Source organism: Camelus bactrianus, chromosome 13 (genome assembly GCF_048773025.1).
Source record: "Camelus bactrianus isolate YW-2024 breed Bactrian camel chromosome 13, ASM4877302v1, whole genome shotgun sequence".
In the NCBI taxonomy this organism is placed as follows: Eukaryota; Metazoa; Chordata; class Mammalia; order Artiodactyla; family Camelidae; genus Camelus; species Camelus bactrianus.
The window spans coordinates 78,485,387-78,499,865 of NC_133551.1; the positions used below are offsets into that span (position 1 = coordinate 78,485,387).

Genomic DNA, 14,479 nt, shown 5'->3' on the forward strand with positions numbered 1-14,479 from the left:
GAGCTGTCTCTGCCTTTGCTGTTCGGTGTGAGAGCAGGCAGCGCGCCCGGGAAGCCTTGCTCAGTCTGGGCGCTTGCAGGCAGGCCCTGCCCACCCCTGTCCGGGAACCTGAGAGGGGGTTCCCTCCCTTCAGTTGCCTCTGGAACTCTTAGGCCCACCTTGCCTGTGGGCCGTGACTGCTGCCCCATCACGTGGCCTCCGTCATCTGTCCCACCCCCTTGCCCCTGCTCCCTCGGGCTCCGGCCCCAGTGCGTCTGTCTGGGGAGGCTCCTGCTGCGTCCCCCACCCTCCCGGGCCCCGCCGCACACAGGAGGACAGAACAAGGCTCTGAGCAGCACTCCTGACTCGGCTCACTCGGAGGGCCCTTGAGGGCTCTCGGGCTTGGTGGCTGGTACCCTCTCCTGCTCAGAGCGCGTCAGACCACGGGGGTTTGGTCACCACAGCCATGACAAGCGGGTGGGGGAGCTCACCGGGCCCGGCCTGGGGGTGCGGGGAGAGGGCAGGGCTCCCCCCAAGCTGGGTGTGCCCCTCAGGGTGTGGGCCTGAGCCCCAGACGCCCATCACTACAGGAGAGCTGGCCTTGGGGTGAGCTGTGCGCCATCCGTCTCAGGAACAAAGCTACGCAGGGGACCTGCTGTTGTGGCCCCCAGGCCTTGGGGACCAACCCTGAGCACTGAGGAGACCCCACAGCCCAGCGCCCAGGCCCTCCTCACCTCTGGAGAGCCCAGGAACGCGGGGGCAGGCTGCATAAGGGGAGGCTAGCAGGCCTGTGGCCTGCGGGGCCTGATCCGGCCCTCTTTCCCCACTGGTCTTTCTACCGTCCTTGTCACCCAGACCCGCCCTGCACCTGCTGTCCTGCTGGGCCCCCTTCTAGGAGCCTGTGCTCAGCAGTCTGGGGCCTGCACTGAACCTCGGAGAGTGTGTGACAGGCCCTGCACCCCGCCAGCCCCCGGGGGACCCCTGTGCTGCACCCCAAGTCCTGCCTGCAAGTGGCTCCCAGACCAGCCCCAAAGCACCTGCTCGCTGGCAGAGGCCTGGTCCTCCTGTGGGCGGCCGCCAGGGGGAGCCGGGGGCGCGGCCATGTGCCAGGCCGGGCCGGACTTGTCTGGCAGGTAGTCCCTGCGGCCCCTTCTCTGTGAGCATGCCCTGACTCTGACCCCAGCACGGTGTGGCCTTGTGCTGCCATCAGCCCGCACCCCAACACGGCTCAGCTCCCTGCGGCCACCTTCGTGAGGCCTGGCCTGGCCCCCCCTCAGCCAAGGCTCTTCTCTGTCCTCTGTCCCTGGTGGTGGATCAGCACTGGCCTGGCTGGTCTGGGGCTCTCGGTGCACAGGCCGCCCAGCCCTGACACCCAGGGGAGCTCCAGAGTCCCGGCCAGAGTCCAGCTCAGCCTGTGTTGTGACGTTCGGTGGGTGCTCTCACCTGTCGGGCCCCGGCCCTCAGGAGGGGGCTTCAGCACCCCTCCCTGGGGGTCCTGGGCAGAGGCTGGGAGCCTGCGGCGGCCACACTGTGAGCAGGGCACCAGGGCTCTGAGCACAGGCTCCTGAAACCTCCCCTGCCCCCTGGTCCCCCTCCTGTGTCCCCCCACCCCTTTCCCAGCTGCGGCAGGAAGGCTCTGGGCCTCTTGGGAGCTGAGGGCAGCCGCCGGACGGTAACTGGGCACCAGGAGATGGCGCCCACCCAGGGCTGGGCGAGGTTTCCCGTCCCCGCATTTCTTCTGAGCCATGGCAGCCAGCCCTCACCCTCCTCCTGGGCTCAGACCCCTCGGCTGAGTCCCTCCCTGCCCCGGCCCCGCCACTGGCAGGCAGTCCACCCCTTCAGAGCACCTGAGGTTGCAGGGGCCCAAACACCCCGCCTCGGTGCTCCCTGTCAGGACGGGGCCATAGCTCCCCCAGGCTGAGTGCCCCCCAGTGGAGGAAGGAGGGGGGCTTCCTAGGTTCCAAGGGGTGGGGTGGGTCCCCGGCAGAGCCCCCCCCCAGGCCCCTTTGTGAATTTGGGCAGGCAGTCAGCACAGGTCCCTGGGGCCTATGAGGGACACAGCAGGGAGAGCCCCCCAACTCAGCACCCATACCCACCAACCCAGCCTTTCAGACATGGTGATCCGAAGACAGGGCTTATCCTGGTGCAGAGGCCCGAGGCCTCCCCGAGCTGAGCCATGGGGGGGGCTGCCCCGAGCTCCCTGCCAGTGGCACCCAGAGCGCAGTCCCTTGCAGAGGTGCTTGGGCTGTCCTGACGCATCAGGTGGCTCCTGTAGAGGCCGGATGCCCAGGGGTAGCAGCCAAGCCCCCCCTTATGGCCCAGCCAAGCCCCCAGTTTCTCTAGGGAGGGACAGTCCAGGAACCATGTGCAGTGAGACTTCAGGGGGGGTCAGCCCCACAGCTGGTGGTCCTCTGGCCTGGAGTCCCTGCCCAGGGCCATGGTCTGTCCCCAAAAAGTGGGACTGGGAGGGAGGGAAGGAACAAGGGTGTATGCTGGGGCTCATGGCTCCAGCTCCGGGGTGCCAGTCCAGCTAAGCCCTCTGTGGGCAGAGGTCAGTGGTCCTCGGCGCGGCACAGGCTGTGGCCCAGGAACACTGGGTACACGGCCACGGAGGGAGTGGGCCAGTAGCGCCCGCGGAGCAAGTGTCAACGTGTTTATTGGAGTTTACGAAGAGTCTGAAACATCCCGTACAGAGCAGGGTTTGTGCAGAACAAGCTGCAGTCCGGGTGGGGGCACAGGCAACATTCTGGATCACCCTGGGCACATGACAAGCATCCCCAGGGGCCTCGCGTGGCAGGGCCAGCAGACGCGCGCCGGCACACGCCCACGCAGCTAAAACCAGGTGGAAGTGGAGAAGAACACGGCACCATTTTTGTGTTGTAGAAGTTTTGTCTCTAAAAGTTAAATATCTCTCTCTGTATACACAGATCTCAAAGCCCAGGGCGGGCTCCCTTCCTCCTCAGGAGGCGGGGCTGGGGGCCCAGGGGCACAGCCACACCAGGACAGGCGGTGGCTTTGGGAGCGAGCAGCTGTGTCCTGAGCAAACACCGGCCTGCCCAGGCGCCGGGCTGCAGGGAGGGCGCACAAGTTCCCCGGGTCTGCTCAGAGTCTGAGCAGGAGGCTGGGGACGGCAGCACCTGATGGCCGGTCAGCAGCACCCTTGGTGGGGGTCAGCACGTCCCCGCAGCCCTCTTGGCCCACGGAGCAGGCACCCTCAGGGGTGCCCCGCTCCTCCTCCGGGGGTCCCCTCGGGCCCTGCAGCCGCTGCTGCCGCTCCTGGGCCTGGCGGGCCCGGCTGGCAATGGCACGGACGCGGCTCTGGCTGCGGGAAGAGGAGCGTCGCAAGAAGCCTTGGCCTCCTGCCACCCCCTCCCCAGCTGGACCCAGGCTGGTGGGTGACGTGATGTCACCGGCCTGCTGGAACCCTGTGAGCCAGCGTAGCTGCTCCGTCAGGGTGTCCGGCCGTGCACCCGGCCCTGCTGGCCTCTCCCTGGCCAGGCCCAGGCTGCAGCCCAGGCTCTCCACACGGGGGGCAAAGTCATCGGCGGTCAGGTCCCCGAGGCTCTTGGACTTGGCAGCCACAGTGCAGTCCCAGAGGCCCACCAAGGGGAGGCGGCCCCAGGGCAGCCTAGGAGCTAGGGGGCGGGGCTGTAGCTCTCCAGGCGCCACAGGCAGCTGGCCCGCAGCCCGCAGGTTGGGGTTGGATTTGCTCTTGGTCACAGTGGGCAGGTCCAAGTGGGCGGCTGAGGCTGAGCAGGTCCGCAGGGGGAGACGTCCTGCCGGGGCCCCTGTGAGGCTCTCACGGCCTGGGCCCAGGCCCGGCAGAGAGAGATCAATGACCGTGTCACTGGATGACACGCTAGAGGATGAAGACACGCTGCCACGGTGGCTGCCTGGCTCCAGCCGCTGCCACAGCCGGTCATTGCCTGTGGCATCTGAGTACACGGCGGGACAGGGCCCGGCCAGGGGCCACCGCCCACCCGGGGACTCCGAGGGCACCTGCGCCTCGCTCTTGGCCCTTCTGGGCAGATGGGTCCGGGGGTGGCCCCTGCTGTCTGTCTTGCTGCTGGGGAACCCCTGGCCTGCCCTACCAGTGCCCCCGCCGCTGCACGCCCACTGCCTGCTTTCAGGGGCTGGCTCGGGGTTCCTGTGGCCCCAGGTCCTGAGCTGGAGGGGCCCAGAAGTTTCCAGAGCCAGCCCTGGAGGGCTCGCCGAGTTGGTGCTGGGACCTGCGGAGCACTGAGGCCCTCCAGAGGAGTGGCTAGGGGCGGCAGCCACCAGCGGTGGTGGGCCGGGACTCAGGGCTGGCTCCTCGGCAATGGTTTCCAGGCTGCACAGGGAGGAGACCGACCTCTGCACGGAGAAGGGGCAGGTGTCTGTAGGGGAGAGAGAGGAGTGTGTCGGGGGCATCCCTGTGGCTCCTATGCCCACAGGACCCCCCAGCCATCAGGACCCTCTATGTCCACACAGCTTTCCCCCGCCCTGCCCTCCAGCTCCACAGCTGCTGGGGTTGCAGGAGGGAGACGGGCCCTGTGCCCACAGGCAGGGTCTACCGGGCCGGCCGACAAGGGGGCTGGGGCAGCTCAGGACACACGGTGGGGCCGGGCCCTGTTACCTGGCACTCGGCTGCGCTCAGTTCCTAACTAGGGAGGCAGCGTGGGGACAGAAAGGAGAACAGCGTGGTCAGCGTGGGGGTGGGGCTGGCCAGGGGACAGGCAGAGGCAAGGCTGGGCGGGTGCAGGGAGGGAGCGGGAGGGGGCTCAGCTTCCAGCCTGCCCTCCCCAGGCTGGATCCGCTCCCTGTGCTGGGGGCCCCCAAGTTCTCTGTCACGCCCAGCTGGGAGGGGGTGGGGCTTCCAGAACAGAGATGCTCCGGGCCTGCAGGCCTGAGTCCGCAGGGCCAAGTGCACATGCGATCTGCTCCCCTCAGCACTTTGCGAGCTGAGGCCCCACTGGGGCTCTGAGCCCTGTCCAAGAACCCACACCAGACTTCCCAGAGGACTGTGGTGCTGGCCGGGAGCTGGGACACCTGCGGCTTGGCCCTGGAGGAGGCGGGAGGAGGGCCTGGAAGCTGCCCCCAGGTCCTAGCGGTCAGGCCGGGGAAGGAGGCTCGGCCCAGGTACCGGGGCCCTTGTCCAGAAGCCCAGCTCTGGGCTGTGGGCCTCAGCAAGCACAGCCTGGCCCTCAGACTGCGCAGTCCCCAAGCCGAGCGGGAAGCTCCAGGGTGAGTACGCCTGCGGCCAGACCTGCTCTCACTTCCCCACCCCCTCTGGAGGTCAGATGAGGGGCCCACGGGACCAGCCAGTGGAGCAAAGGGAACGAAGGCACAGAGAGCACATGGAGGCGAGGGTCGGGACACAAAGCGCAGCAGGGACTCCTGGCCCAGGCCATGCAAGGGCGGTGGGGCCAGCACGGGGCGCTGCAGAGGAGCGTCTGGGCTTACCGGTGGGGAACACGGGGGATTTACTCCTAATCTCCTCCAGCCTTTGAACGAACAGGGCATTCATCTCCCTCTGCAGGGCCCCCGCCTGCCTGCGGGCGCCCTCAGGCCTGCGGGGGGCTCCCTCGGGACTGCCCGGGCTGCTGGAGTCCGAGGACACGGAGTCGCTGCTGCCCAGGCCCCGCTGCTGGGCCCCGGGGCCTTTGGGGGCACCTTTGCTTCTCCCAGGGGCGGCACAGGGGGCCCCCAGCAAGTCCGCCCAGGCGGCACGGGGCTGCTGGCTGATAGCCACCTGCCCGCCCTCAGGCCCCGGGCTGGGCAGCTGCCCCCTCCGCAGGCCCTCGGCGTCCTCACCAGCGCAGGAGCCCACCACACATTTCATGCAGGTGGCGGCCATCCCCGCAGGCCCAGGGCCCTCGGGCGCACGTGGGGGCCGCCCCTGCACCGGGCTCCTCTCCGCCGGCGCCTTACCTCGGGGGCTGCGGCGGCCAGGCTCCTCCCGGGCCGGGGCCTCGGGAGCAGGGCCGGGGCTGGAGGGTGCCGTGTCGCCGGCCTCCCCCTCGGAGCCCACGTCCCGCATGCCCAGGACCAGCTCTGGGAAGGCCCTGCGGCCTGGCTTCTGACTCTTGGTTGGGGCGCTGGCTGTGCGCCGCAGGAGCCTCTGGCTAACGGAGGGCCGGGGCGGGGGCCGCCCAGCAGCATGACTGTCCAGGGAGCCGGGCTTTGGGCCTCGGAGGAACAGGCCTTTTAGGCCCAGAGCCTGCTTGACCTGCAAGAGAAGGAGACACATAGCAGACGGCCGGGCAGCGGGGCCGGGGACCACCCAGCCCAGTCCAGCCAAGCTCCAGCAGGGAGCGGCCTGGGTTGGGCCTGCTGCAGCCCGAGGGGCCAGCTTGCTGAGGGCACCGGCGGCTGCGTCAGGCTGGGGCCACTCAGGGCTGTGCAGAAGGGAGAGGGTCCCCATGGCAGCTCTACCAGGGACAGCGGCTGCTGCGGCCTCAGCACAGAGGACCGCGTCTGCCCACACTGGCAGGGAGCCAGCGGGCGCTGGCGGGAGGGCTGCAGGTCTCGGAGCAGGTGTGCCAGGGAGGGCTGGATGGGGCAGGCCCAAGCAGGGACCTCGACCCTAGCCCTCAGCGGCCAGCTCTGGCAGAGCAGGCTGGCCCAGGCCCCCAGGGTGGCACTGGTGTGGAGAGAAGGACGGCCGAGGACCGGACAGAGCAAGCACCGGTCAGGTTCACCCGGCCTCAGGCACCGCGGCCGAGGAAGCAAGCACAGCCAGGTGCAGACCGCGGTCGGCTCGCCCATGCTCCTGCCCGGCCCGTTCCCCTGGAGAGGCTGCCTCTTCCAGGAAGCCCTTCTGGATTCCTGTCAGGCAGTTTTTCCCAGCCTCACCCTGCTCTCTGGTCAGGGGGCCTCAAGAGCAGGGCCCCCACTGGCTTGGTGCCCCCAAACCACTGCTGGCCCAGGGCCTTCCCGGACAGCCAGGCCCAGGAGGTCCGCACAAGGCCTCTCCCTGCGGCCTCCCTGCCCGAAGAGGGTAGCCAGGGGCCCCCATGACCGGCCTGGGTCAACCCCAGAGAGGCCGGCAGGGGCCTCACATGCAGAGACCCTGAAAACAGCCATGGCCCCCCAGGGACGCAGAGGCGCCTCTGGGCAGAGGCGGCAGTGGTCAGCACTTGAATCAGCTGCGCGATTCAAGATCCCAAATCCAGAGCAATTTGGTAAAAGTTGGCTGGAAAGTCATTTACAAGAAGGTCCAGAATTCAAGCTCGGAGCTCCTGGTCCCTGGGACCTCCCCCTCACCCCTTGGCACAGACAGAGTCAGAGGGGCACACAGGTGGGGTGCACAGAGAGAAGGGAGGGGAGAGGGAACGGGATGCCGGCAGCTAGGGGCCCCGACATAGGGAAGGACAGGGCAGGGAGGAGGTACGGGAGTTGGAAAGACCAAGGGGCCGGAGGAGACGGGCCAGACCTTGGGCAGGACACGCAGGATGCCTGGCTGAAGTCCTGGACCTGCCTCGTAAATGCTGCTCTGTGCCTGAGGATGGCCCAGGGGACCCAGAATCACGTCCCAACCCATGTCACATGAGCTGACAGTCTCCAAGGTGCTACCAGGAGTCACAGATGCTAAGGGGGCGGCCTGAGCATGCAGTGGGGACGGCAGGCCGCGCACCCCGCGCGCTGGGGTACCTTCGAGCTCCTAACAGGGCTGTGCTTCTAAAAGTAGACTTTGGACATAGAGAAGCCCACTGCAAGACCAAAGAGACAGAGTGAGGCCGTGAGACACCGACAGCGGGCACGGAGCTGCAGAGACGGAGACAGGACAGACAGGACGGACGACAGATGCACGGCGGAGCTGGGAGGCCTGGGGGCCCACGTCCAGCCAGCCTCGGGGCCGAGAAGCGAGGCAGGAGAGAGACGGTTAGTGCTGGACCTGCGAGGACCCCAGCGTGTGCCTGACAGACCACCGTGTATGGCCCTGCTAGGCCCTGAGCACAGAACCCAGGACCCATGGGCTCTGCAGACTGGGGAAGTTGGAGCGAGACCCCCATCCTGGGTAAACTAGGGACTGGTGGGGATCTGGGGCAAAGCCAGACGCCTTCAAGGAGGGATGGAGAACCTGGGGACCCTGAGAAGTAGAAGGGGAAGGCCCAGGAGAGATGGAAGGTGGGCAGGGGGTGCCCAGGAAGGGCTGTGGTGTCCATCTCCTGATGGCCACAGTGGCCCCAGGACGTGGAGGTCAGGGCTGGCAGAGGCGTGCCAGGGGCCCAGCCACTCATTTCGCAGGTGGAGACACAGTCCCAGCGAGGTGACCGCTAGACCTCATGGCCCTGGGGGCATGGATCGGGTGGGGCTGGGGCTGGGGCTGGCGCTGGTGCGCCTCTTCTGGGCAGCAATTGGCCCTGCAGGTGGCACTCACCTTACCACTGATGTCACTGACGGCCACGTGAACAAAGATGGAGGCCTCTTCCATCCCCTCCAGGTACACATGCCGATAGCCTGAAATAGTCTGGGTCACAGCTCACCCCAGCACCTACCTGCCCATGTCCCCCACGCTCTACTTAAAGGTCCTAAGGCCCTGAATACAACCTGTGAGTCCAGTCCTGGGGCCTCTGCCTCCTCCAGGAAGCCTGCCGGTACTGCTCTGGCCTGCAGGGATCTCTTCCTCTTCCTGGAGACCGGGGGACTCCGCAGCTGGGGCTCCCCTCCCCCACCCTGTCTATGGAGTGCTGTGGCCTTGCACCCTCCTCCTCTGCTCCCTCCGTGTCCCCACGCCCACCCGTGGCAGGAGTCAACTCGCTGGAGGAGGTTGAGCCCTGCCCTGTGCTGGAGCCCTCTGCTGGCCTGCAGGGGATGCTGACCCAGGGCTCTGCCCTCCCCATCCGCTCCCGCGGTGGCCCCCTGCCCACCTGGCATCATGCTGCTGAAAGCCAGCGTCCTTTGGCCGATGAAGTCACGCCCAATGGGGTCGTGGTCCCAGACAAGGAAGCGCACCAGCGCTATCTCGGGCATGTGCACCGTGAACACCAGGGTCTCTTCCCACATGGGGTTGAATCCTGGAGATCACCAGGAGGAAGTGTCACCTCTTGCCCCAGTGCCACCTCACAGATGGGCCTGTCCCCACCACAGCTCCAGCCTGGAGGCCAGCTGAGCCCATGCCCTCTCCCAGAGCCTCCTCCTGGGCTGGCCACCCGGCAGAGAGAAGCAACACCTAAAGGCCGGGCAGCCATCACTGGGCTCCCAGTCGGGGCGAGGGGCAGGCTGGCTGGTTACCTGGGTCACAGGAGGGGGCCCTCGCCCTTCCCTTCCCAGCTGACTAGCAGCACCAGCAAAGGAGCTATGATGGGGCTGGGGGCACAGGCTGGCACCTGGGTGCCCACAGCCCCCTGCAGCCCACCTGGGCCAGGACCCTCACCATTGTCGTCCACCACGCGGGTCTGCTCCTTGCTGCAGTCCACGGGGAGCCCGATGACCTCCACCTCCACAAAGGGGTCGATGATCTGCCACAGAGAGCGAGGGTAGCACCAGGGCCGGGCGGTTTCCCCAGCCCCCTCCCCGTGTGCGCCCAGGCCCCCCTACCTCCCCTCGGTCCCCCAGCATGGAGTCCCGTGGCTTGGGGAGCTGCTGCCCACTGATGATGCGAAGCACCAGCTGCTTTTTGAGCTGCCCTGGCAGGGGGTCCTCAGAGTTGGGGTTGAAGACACCTAGAGGGCCAGGGTGTGAGGCTGAGCAGGGAGGGGTGAGCCCCCCACTGACTCTCCAGGGTGGAGATCCCTCCCCTGCCTCTACCCCGTCCACTGGACGGGGGCCCGGGCCCAGGAGGAAGAGGGAGGCAGCGTTGCAATGTGGGGGGTGCCGGGTGGCTGTGCACCGGTCACCTCTGCGACCACCCTATGACGTGGGCCCAGGTCGTCCCCTCCCACCAGTGAGGCACGGGTCTCAGCACATGTGTGAGGCCACGCTGCCTGTGGGCGGGGAGCCGAGTACTCTGGAGCCCGGTGGGTGAGAAGCTGGTGCCCAAGGGCAGGGCAGGGGGTGGGGGGCAGGGGCTGTTCACGTTCACAGTTGGAAGAGGTGAGTGCAGACAGAAGAGGGGTGTGGGCGGGCTAGGGGTAGAATGGGAAGAAATCCACAAGTGGTCTTCAGCACATCAGAGGGAACACTGAAGCGGGCAGGGCAGGGGTGGCCAGGGACTCCAGATTCCCAGCAGAGTGGGGGGCCCTCCCTGTGCCCCCTGCAGTCTTCATGCAGCCGCCCCGCATCCCGGCCTGTGTCCTCACCCTGGCACATGCACTGGGGCTTGAGCACGTAGCCACAGCTGCCGTTGGCACTGAACTTGGCCCGGTTCAGCTGCAGCATCCGCCCCTCCGACTGGTAGTTCAGGGCGACTGCGGGGAGGGAGGTGGGGCGGCCAGGTCAGCCTGCGCACTGCCTACGAGCCCTCATCCGCCTATGTGTGCCGGGGCATCCTGGCAGGACCCTGCCCCCCCGGCTCAGGCGTCACCGCTCCCTCGCCCTGGGGTCCTAAGGGCTGGGTGCCCAGGCGGGGGAACCATGCCCAGCAGCCTTGGCTCCACGCCGGCACGCACCCATCTGGCAGCCGGCGTTCCAGAAGGGCTGCGGGTTGTAGTTGCTGGAGTCCACGCGGTAGGAGGAGGGGTAGATGCGGGACAGCTGGTGCTGGTTGAAGCGCAGGTACCGCGCCGGTTTCTGCTGCAGGATCTGCTGGGCCCTGGTCTCGCTGAAGGACGACACCTGCCAGCTGGACGCCACTGCGGGTGCCGACGGGCGGCGTCAGGGGCAGCGCGTTGGGCCCCGCCCCCCCCCCCCGGCCGGCCCCGTGCCCTGCTGGCCCCTCACCCTCCGTCTCCACGTCAGGGGTGCCCACGGACTTGGTGTACTTCACCAGGTCCGAGAGGGCCCGGGACAGCTTCATGGTCTTCTTCTGCCGGGCAGCCCTGCGGGGAGGGCGGGGACGGGGTCAGGCAGGCCGGGCCCTGATTCATGCTGAATGTCCATCAGGCGTCCACTGCGCCCCCGTGTTCCAGGTGTCGGGACACGCAGTGGTCACGCTGAGAGCTGACACGGTGGGGAGGGGCAGGTGCTGAGCCCACCAAAGGGCGCTGACCGTGACGGGCTACGAAACGAGCACAGGACCCACTGGCCAGTCCAGCCCCTGCGCTCCAGGGTCCATGCCCCAGGCCCCCACGCCCCCTCCCCGCTGTGCGGTCCCTGAGCCTGCGCGGCTGACTCCTGCTGTTGCCAGGACAGCACCTCCCCCACTGCTGTTTCCTCCAGGGGCCGGGGTGGGGGCAGGGTGCTGACCCTCGGCTCTGGCTGCCTTGGGGGTCCAAGTCCTCGTCCCCCTCCTCCACGCTGGCTGCCTTCTTTAGCTTGCTGCTCTTTTTCTGTGCAGAACGAGGGCAGAGTCAGGATCTGTGGAGCTCCAGGCTCGGCCGGGCCATCGGCAGAGCCCAGGAGGGTGCTGGAGGTGGGCCTGCCGTCCGTGGGTCCGGGCGCCCACCTTGCAGGCCTGCCTGCCCCGTCCTCTGCCTTGCCCTGCTTGGCCTGGGCACTGGGTGACCTGAGCTCTGGGCACTGGCCAGTGTGAGGCCACTTACTCCATCCAGCCCTGACCAGGACTCCAAACCTAGCACCTGCAGTCAGGAGATGCAGCCAGGAATCCCAGGGGCCCTCGAGGCTGGAGGAAAACCCCCACCTCTGGCTGGCACAGGGGCAGCTGGTGCACACGGGGGCAAGAAGCATGCTGCACTCTGGCAGGGCCCCACCCAGAGGCCCCCAGACCTTGCGCTTGGAGAAGCTGCCCATGAGAAGCCGGCTGTTCCGCCTGCTGGTTCCAGCATCGTCCCCGGACTCCACGTCCTCCTCGGCCTGGGAGGAGAGGAGACAGAGGGACGGGGTGAGCCCAGCCTCAGACCAGGCAGCTCCTCCCAGCAGCTCCAGGCAGCCTTCCTGGAAGAGGGAGAACCAAGAGCGGGAGGAAGGGGGAGCCGGGCCCTGGGCTGGCTGCTGCCCCAGGCCCTGGTGGCACCGTCTCCAGCCCACCCTGGGTGCGCACAGGCAGCTGCCGGGAGCAGGGGCCTGAGAGCCAAGGCGAGGACCAGCGGAAACGCTCACTCACGTGCCCGCATCAGCTCCCCGCGATGTGTTGTTTTAAACTCATTAAGTTCCCAGTCCTGACTACTTTTCCCGTGCATGGTGACTGCATAATGAATGTTGTCTGTGCATCTGGAACATTCCTCAGCTTGCCTGCTTATATAACCCTCACACAAGGGCCCTGCAGCCCCGGAGTCCTGGCCTGCTTCTTCACCTAATTAGACAAGTAACTTGGCTCTGCTCCCCACAGAGTGGCGGCCGCTTGCTGTCCACACTCAGGGCTGCGGCAGATCTCCTGAAGTCTCAGGGCTGCGCCTTCCTCGCTGCCGTTTAGAGAACTCGCGCATCAGGGGCTCCCCTCCTGACGCCCCTGCCCCTGCCCGAGGGGCCCCCGGGCCTGGCAACACCGCAGCCTGTCCCCCTCTGGGGCCAAGGCACAAACCCCTCGTCCATCCTGAAGCTCGTCACACCCCTGGAGCAGCTGGGAGCCTGTGCCAGGGTCCCCGAGGCCACTGCCACCGCCACTAGCCACCCCTCCACCTTCCCCAGATGCCCCCCAAACTCTCCCAACTTTGCTCATGATGTGCCCACCAGGGCAGGAGCTGGCTTCCCTCAGGCTCCCGGGAGCCGGGCACCTGCGGCCAAAGTTCTCCATTAGCCAGGGGCACATGCATCTGCACACACACTCCACCCGCACCTCTGCGAGCTTCTGCACTTGCCCCCGTGGACGCTCCTGCACACCCCTGACCACAGCCCCTCCTGGCCGGCCTCCCACCCAGCAGAGGAGCAGAGCCCCTCAGGTTTGGGTTCGAGTCGCCTGGCAGAAGAGCCTGGAGCTTGGGCTGGGGATGCCAGCCCCGCCTCCCCCCAGCCCTGTGCCCAGCAGAGGCGGTCAGCATCTGTCCCGAGGGCAGAGGGCGGGGCAGCCACAGGGCCCATTACCTGGACATCTCCTCGGCTCACACGCTGGGAAAGGGAGGACCTGGCTCGAGACACTGCCTGGCAGCATCTGCCAACCCCGAGCTCCCACCACTCCACGGACCCCTGTCCACTCCTGCTCTGGGGAGCAGCTCAGCCCACGCTGCTCACCCCCATCCTTTGCCCTCTGCGGGGTCAGGACGGGCGCCTCTCTGGCTCCTACCTCGGACCCGGGCTGCCCCGCCGTGCCCCTCGGGCTTGGGGCTGCAAAGACAGGCGCTGGTCCGGAGCCCGAGGCACAGGTGCCGGAACCGACGTGCTCAGGACTGTCCGGTCCCACCTGCTTCTTTTTCTCTCCTTTTATTTTTCTCCTTCTATGATTACTCTTTCTTAATGGAGGCACTGGGTCTTGAACCCAGGACCGCATGCATGTGTTTCCACCTGCTTTTAGAGCTGTCTCTCTCCCAGGGCCCCCGGCTTCCCTCCTCATGCCTAGAGGGGAACGCCGCTGCTGGCAGAGGTGCTGGCGGCCCTGTTCACGGTGTGTTTGGCACCAGAAGAGGTGGACGTGCTTCTCAGCCCTTTAACCATCACCCGAAGCATCGCGGTCACAATGCACACAAGCACCCATCAGTCTGGGCACCACCACCATCCTGAGGAAGTGCTGGGCCCATGGCTGGAATCCGCTGTCACCCCCGCACGAGCTGGCAGGGGAGGCGGGCCCCACCTCGCCCTCCCTCGGGGGGTGTGGCAGCAGGGCCCTCCCACACAGGACACAGCGCCCAGGGCACCTCTGCTCGCCGAGGAGTGTCTGCGCCTCAGACAGAGGGCAGCCTGCGGGGCCGGGCCCGGCAGGCGCGTTCTGACTGAGACGGTCTAGTCCTGACCGCACTTGGGGGCTGGGTCCCCCAAAGAGGAGCGGGCTTTTCCTGGGACAGCACCGAAGTCCCCTGGAGTTGTGCGTGGCACTGTGGACGGGCATCCATCCCTTGCCCGTCCATCGCTTCTTTGCCTCCAGATAGCCACTCCAGCTGCACCCCGGGCCTCCTGCCCCCTCCCACAGGGACCCTCACTAGGGCCCAGGGACAGGGGGCCATGGCCTCAGGATGTGTCCACAAACCTGCTGCCCAGATGCTCCCCTCAGAGAACCCCGTGGCTCCAGCCCCCTTGCCCCTCTGCCCCTGTCCCAGCAGGGTGGAGGGGTGGCTGGTGATGCTGTGGGGGTTAGGGATGGGGTGGGGTTCCCTGCTGCCCAGTCAGCTCCCACACCTGGTGGCTTCCCTGAGCGCCTGTTGTCCCGCACACAGGAGGCCACACAGACACGAGGTCCTGGGTCCAGACTGCCCTCCTGGGCGCCCACGCCCCAAGCCGGGGGAAAGCAGAGACCTCACGTCGCACCCCCGGCCGGCCGCACCACGCCGCACACGCTGCCCGCCCGCCCGCCAGGGCCACAGGCACCCTGCGTTCACCTGCCTAGCCAGCTTAGAACTGAAAATAACTGACCACCTGTCGGCACGGGGCC

The 14,479-nt window shown here is 67.4% G+C and overlaps 1 protein-coding gene and 1 long non-coding RNA gene across 3 annotated transcripts in view; one reads left to right on the top strand and one right to left on the bottom strand.

Moving 5' to 3' along the window:
- Positions 1–2,617: 2,617 nt before the first annotated feature.
- PLCH2 (phospholipase C eta 2) overlaps positions 2,618–14,479 on the bottom strand; it is a 70,756-nt gene continuing 58,894 nt past the window's right edge. Inside the window, exons 13-23 of one of the 2 annotated variants that reach the window (XM_074377643.1) lie at positions 11,728–11,814; positions 11,248–11,330; positions 10,783–10,880; positions 10,512–10,694; positions 10,203–10,310; positions 9,502–9,626; positions 9,338–9,422; positions 8,832–8,978; positions 8,342–8,421; positions 5,422–6,187; positions 2,618–4,355 (exon numbers count right to left, since the gene is read on the bottom strand). In XM_074377643.1, coding sequence (XP_074233744.1) covers positions 3,082–4,355; positions 5,422–6,187; positions 8,342–8,421; positions 8,832–8,978; positions 9,338–9,422; positions 9,502–9,626; positions 10,203–10,310; positions 10,512–10,694; positions 10,783–10,880; positions 11,248–11,330; positions 11,728–11,814 — 3,036 coding nt within the window. In that variant the 3' untranslated portion in view covers positions 2,618–3,081. The remainder of the gene's footprint in view (positions 4,356–5,421; positions 6,188–8,341; positions 8,422–8,831; positions 8,979–9,337; positions 9,423–9,501; positions 9,627–10,202; positions 10,311–10,511; positions 10,695–10,782; positions 10,881–11,247; positions 11,331–11,727; positions 11,815–14,479) is intronic. The other variant, XM_074377644.1, reaches the window with a different exon arrangement.
- Positions 5,056–10,922, top strand: LOC141579659 (uncharacterized). The gene is made up of 3 exons (XR_012511499.1): positions 5,056–5,202; positions 7,649–7,842; positions 10,642–10,922. It is a non-coding gene; the product is annotated as an uncharacterized LOC141579659 (long non-coding RNA).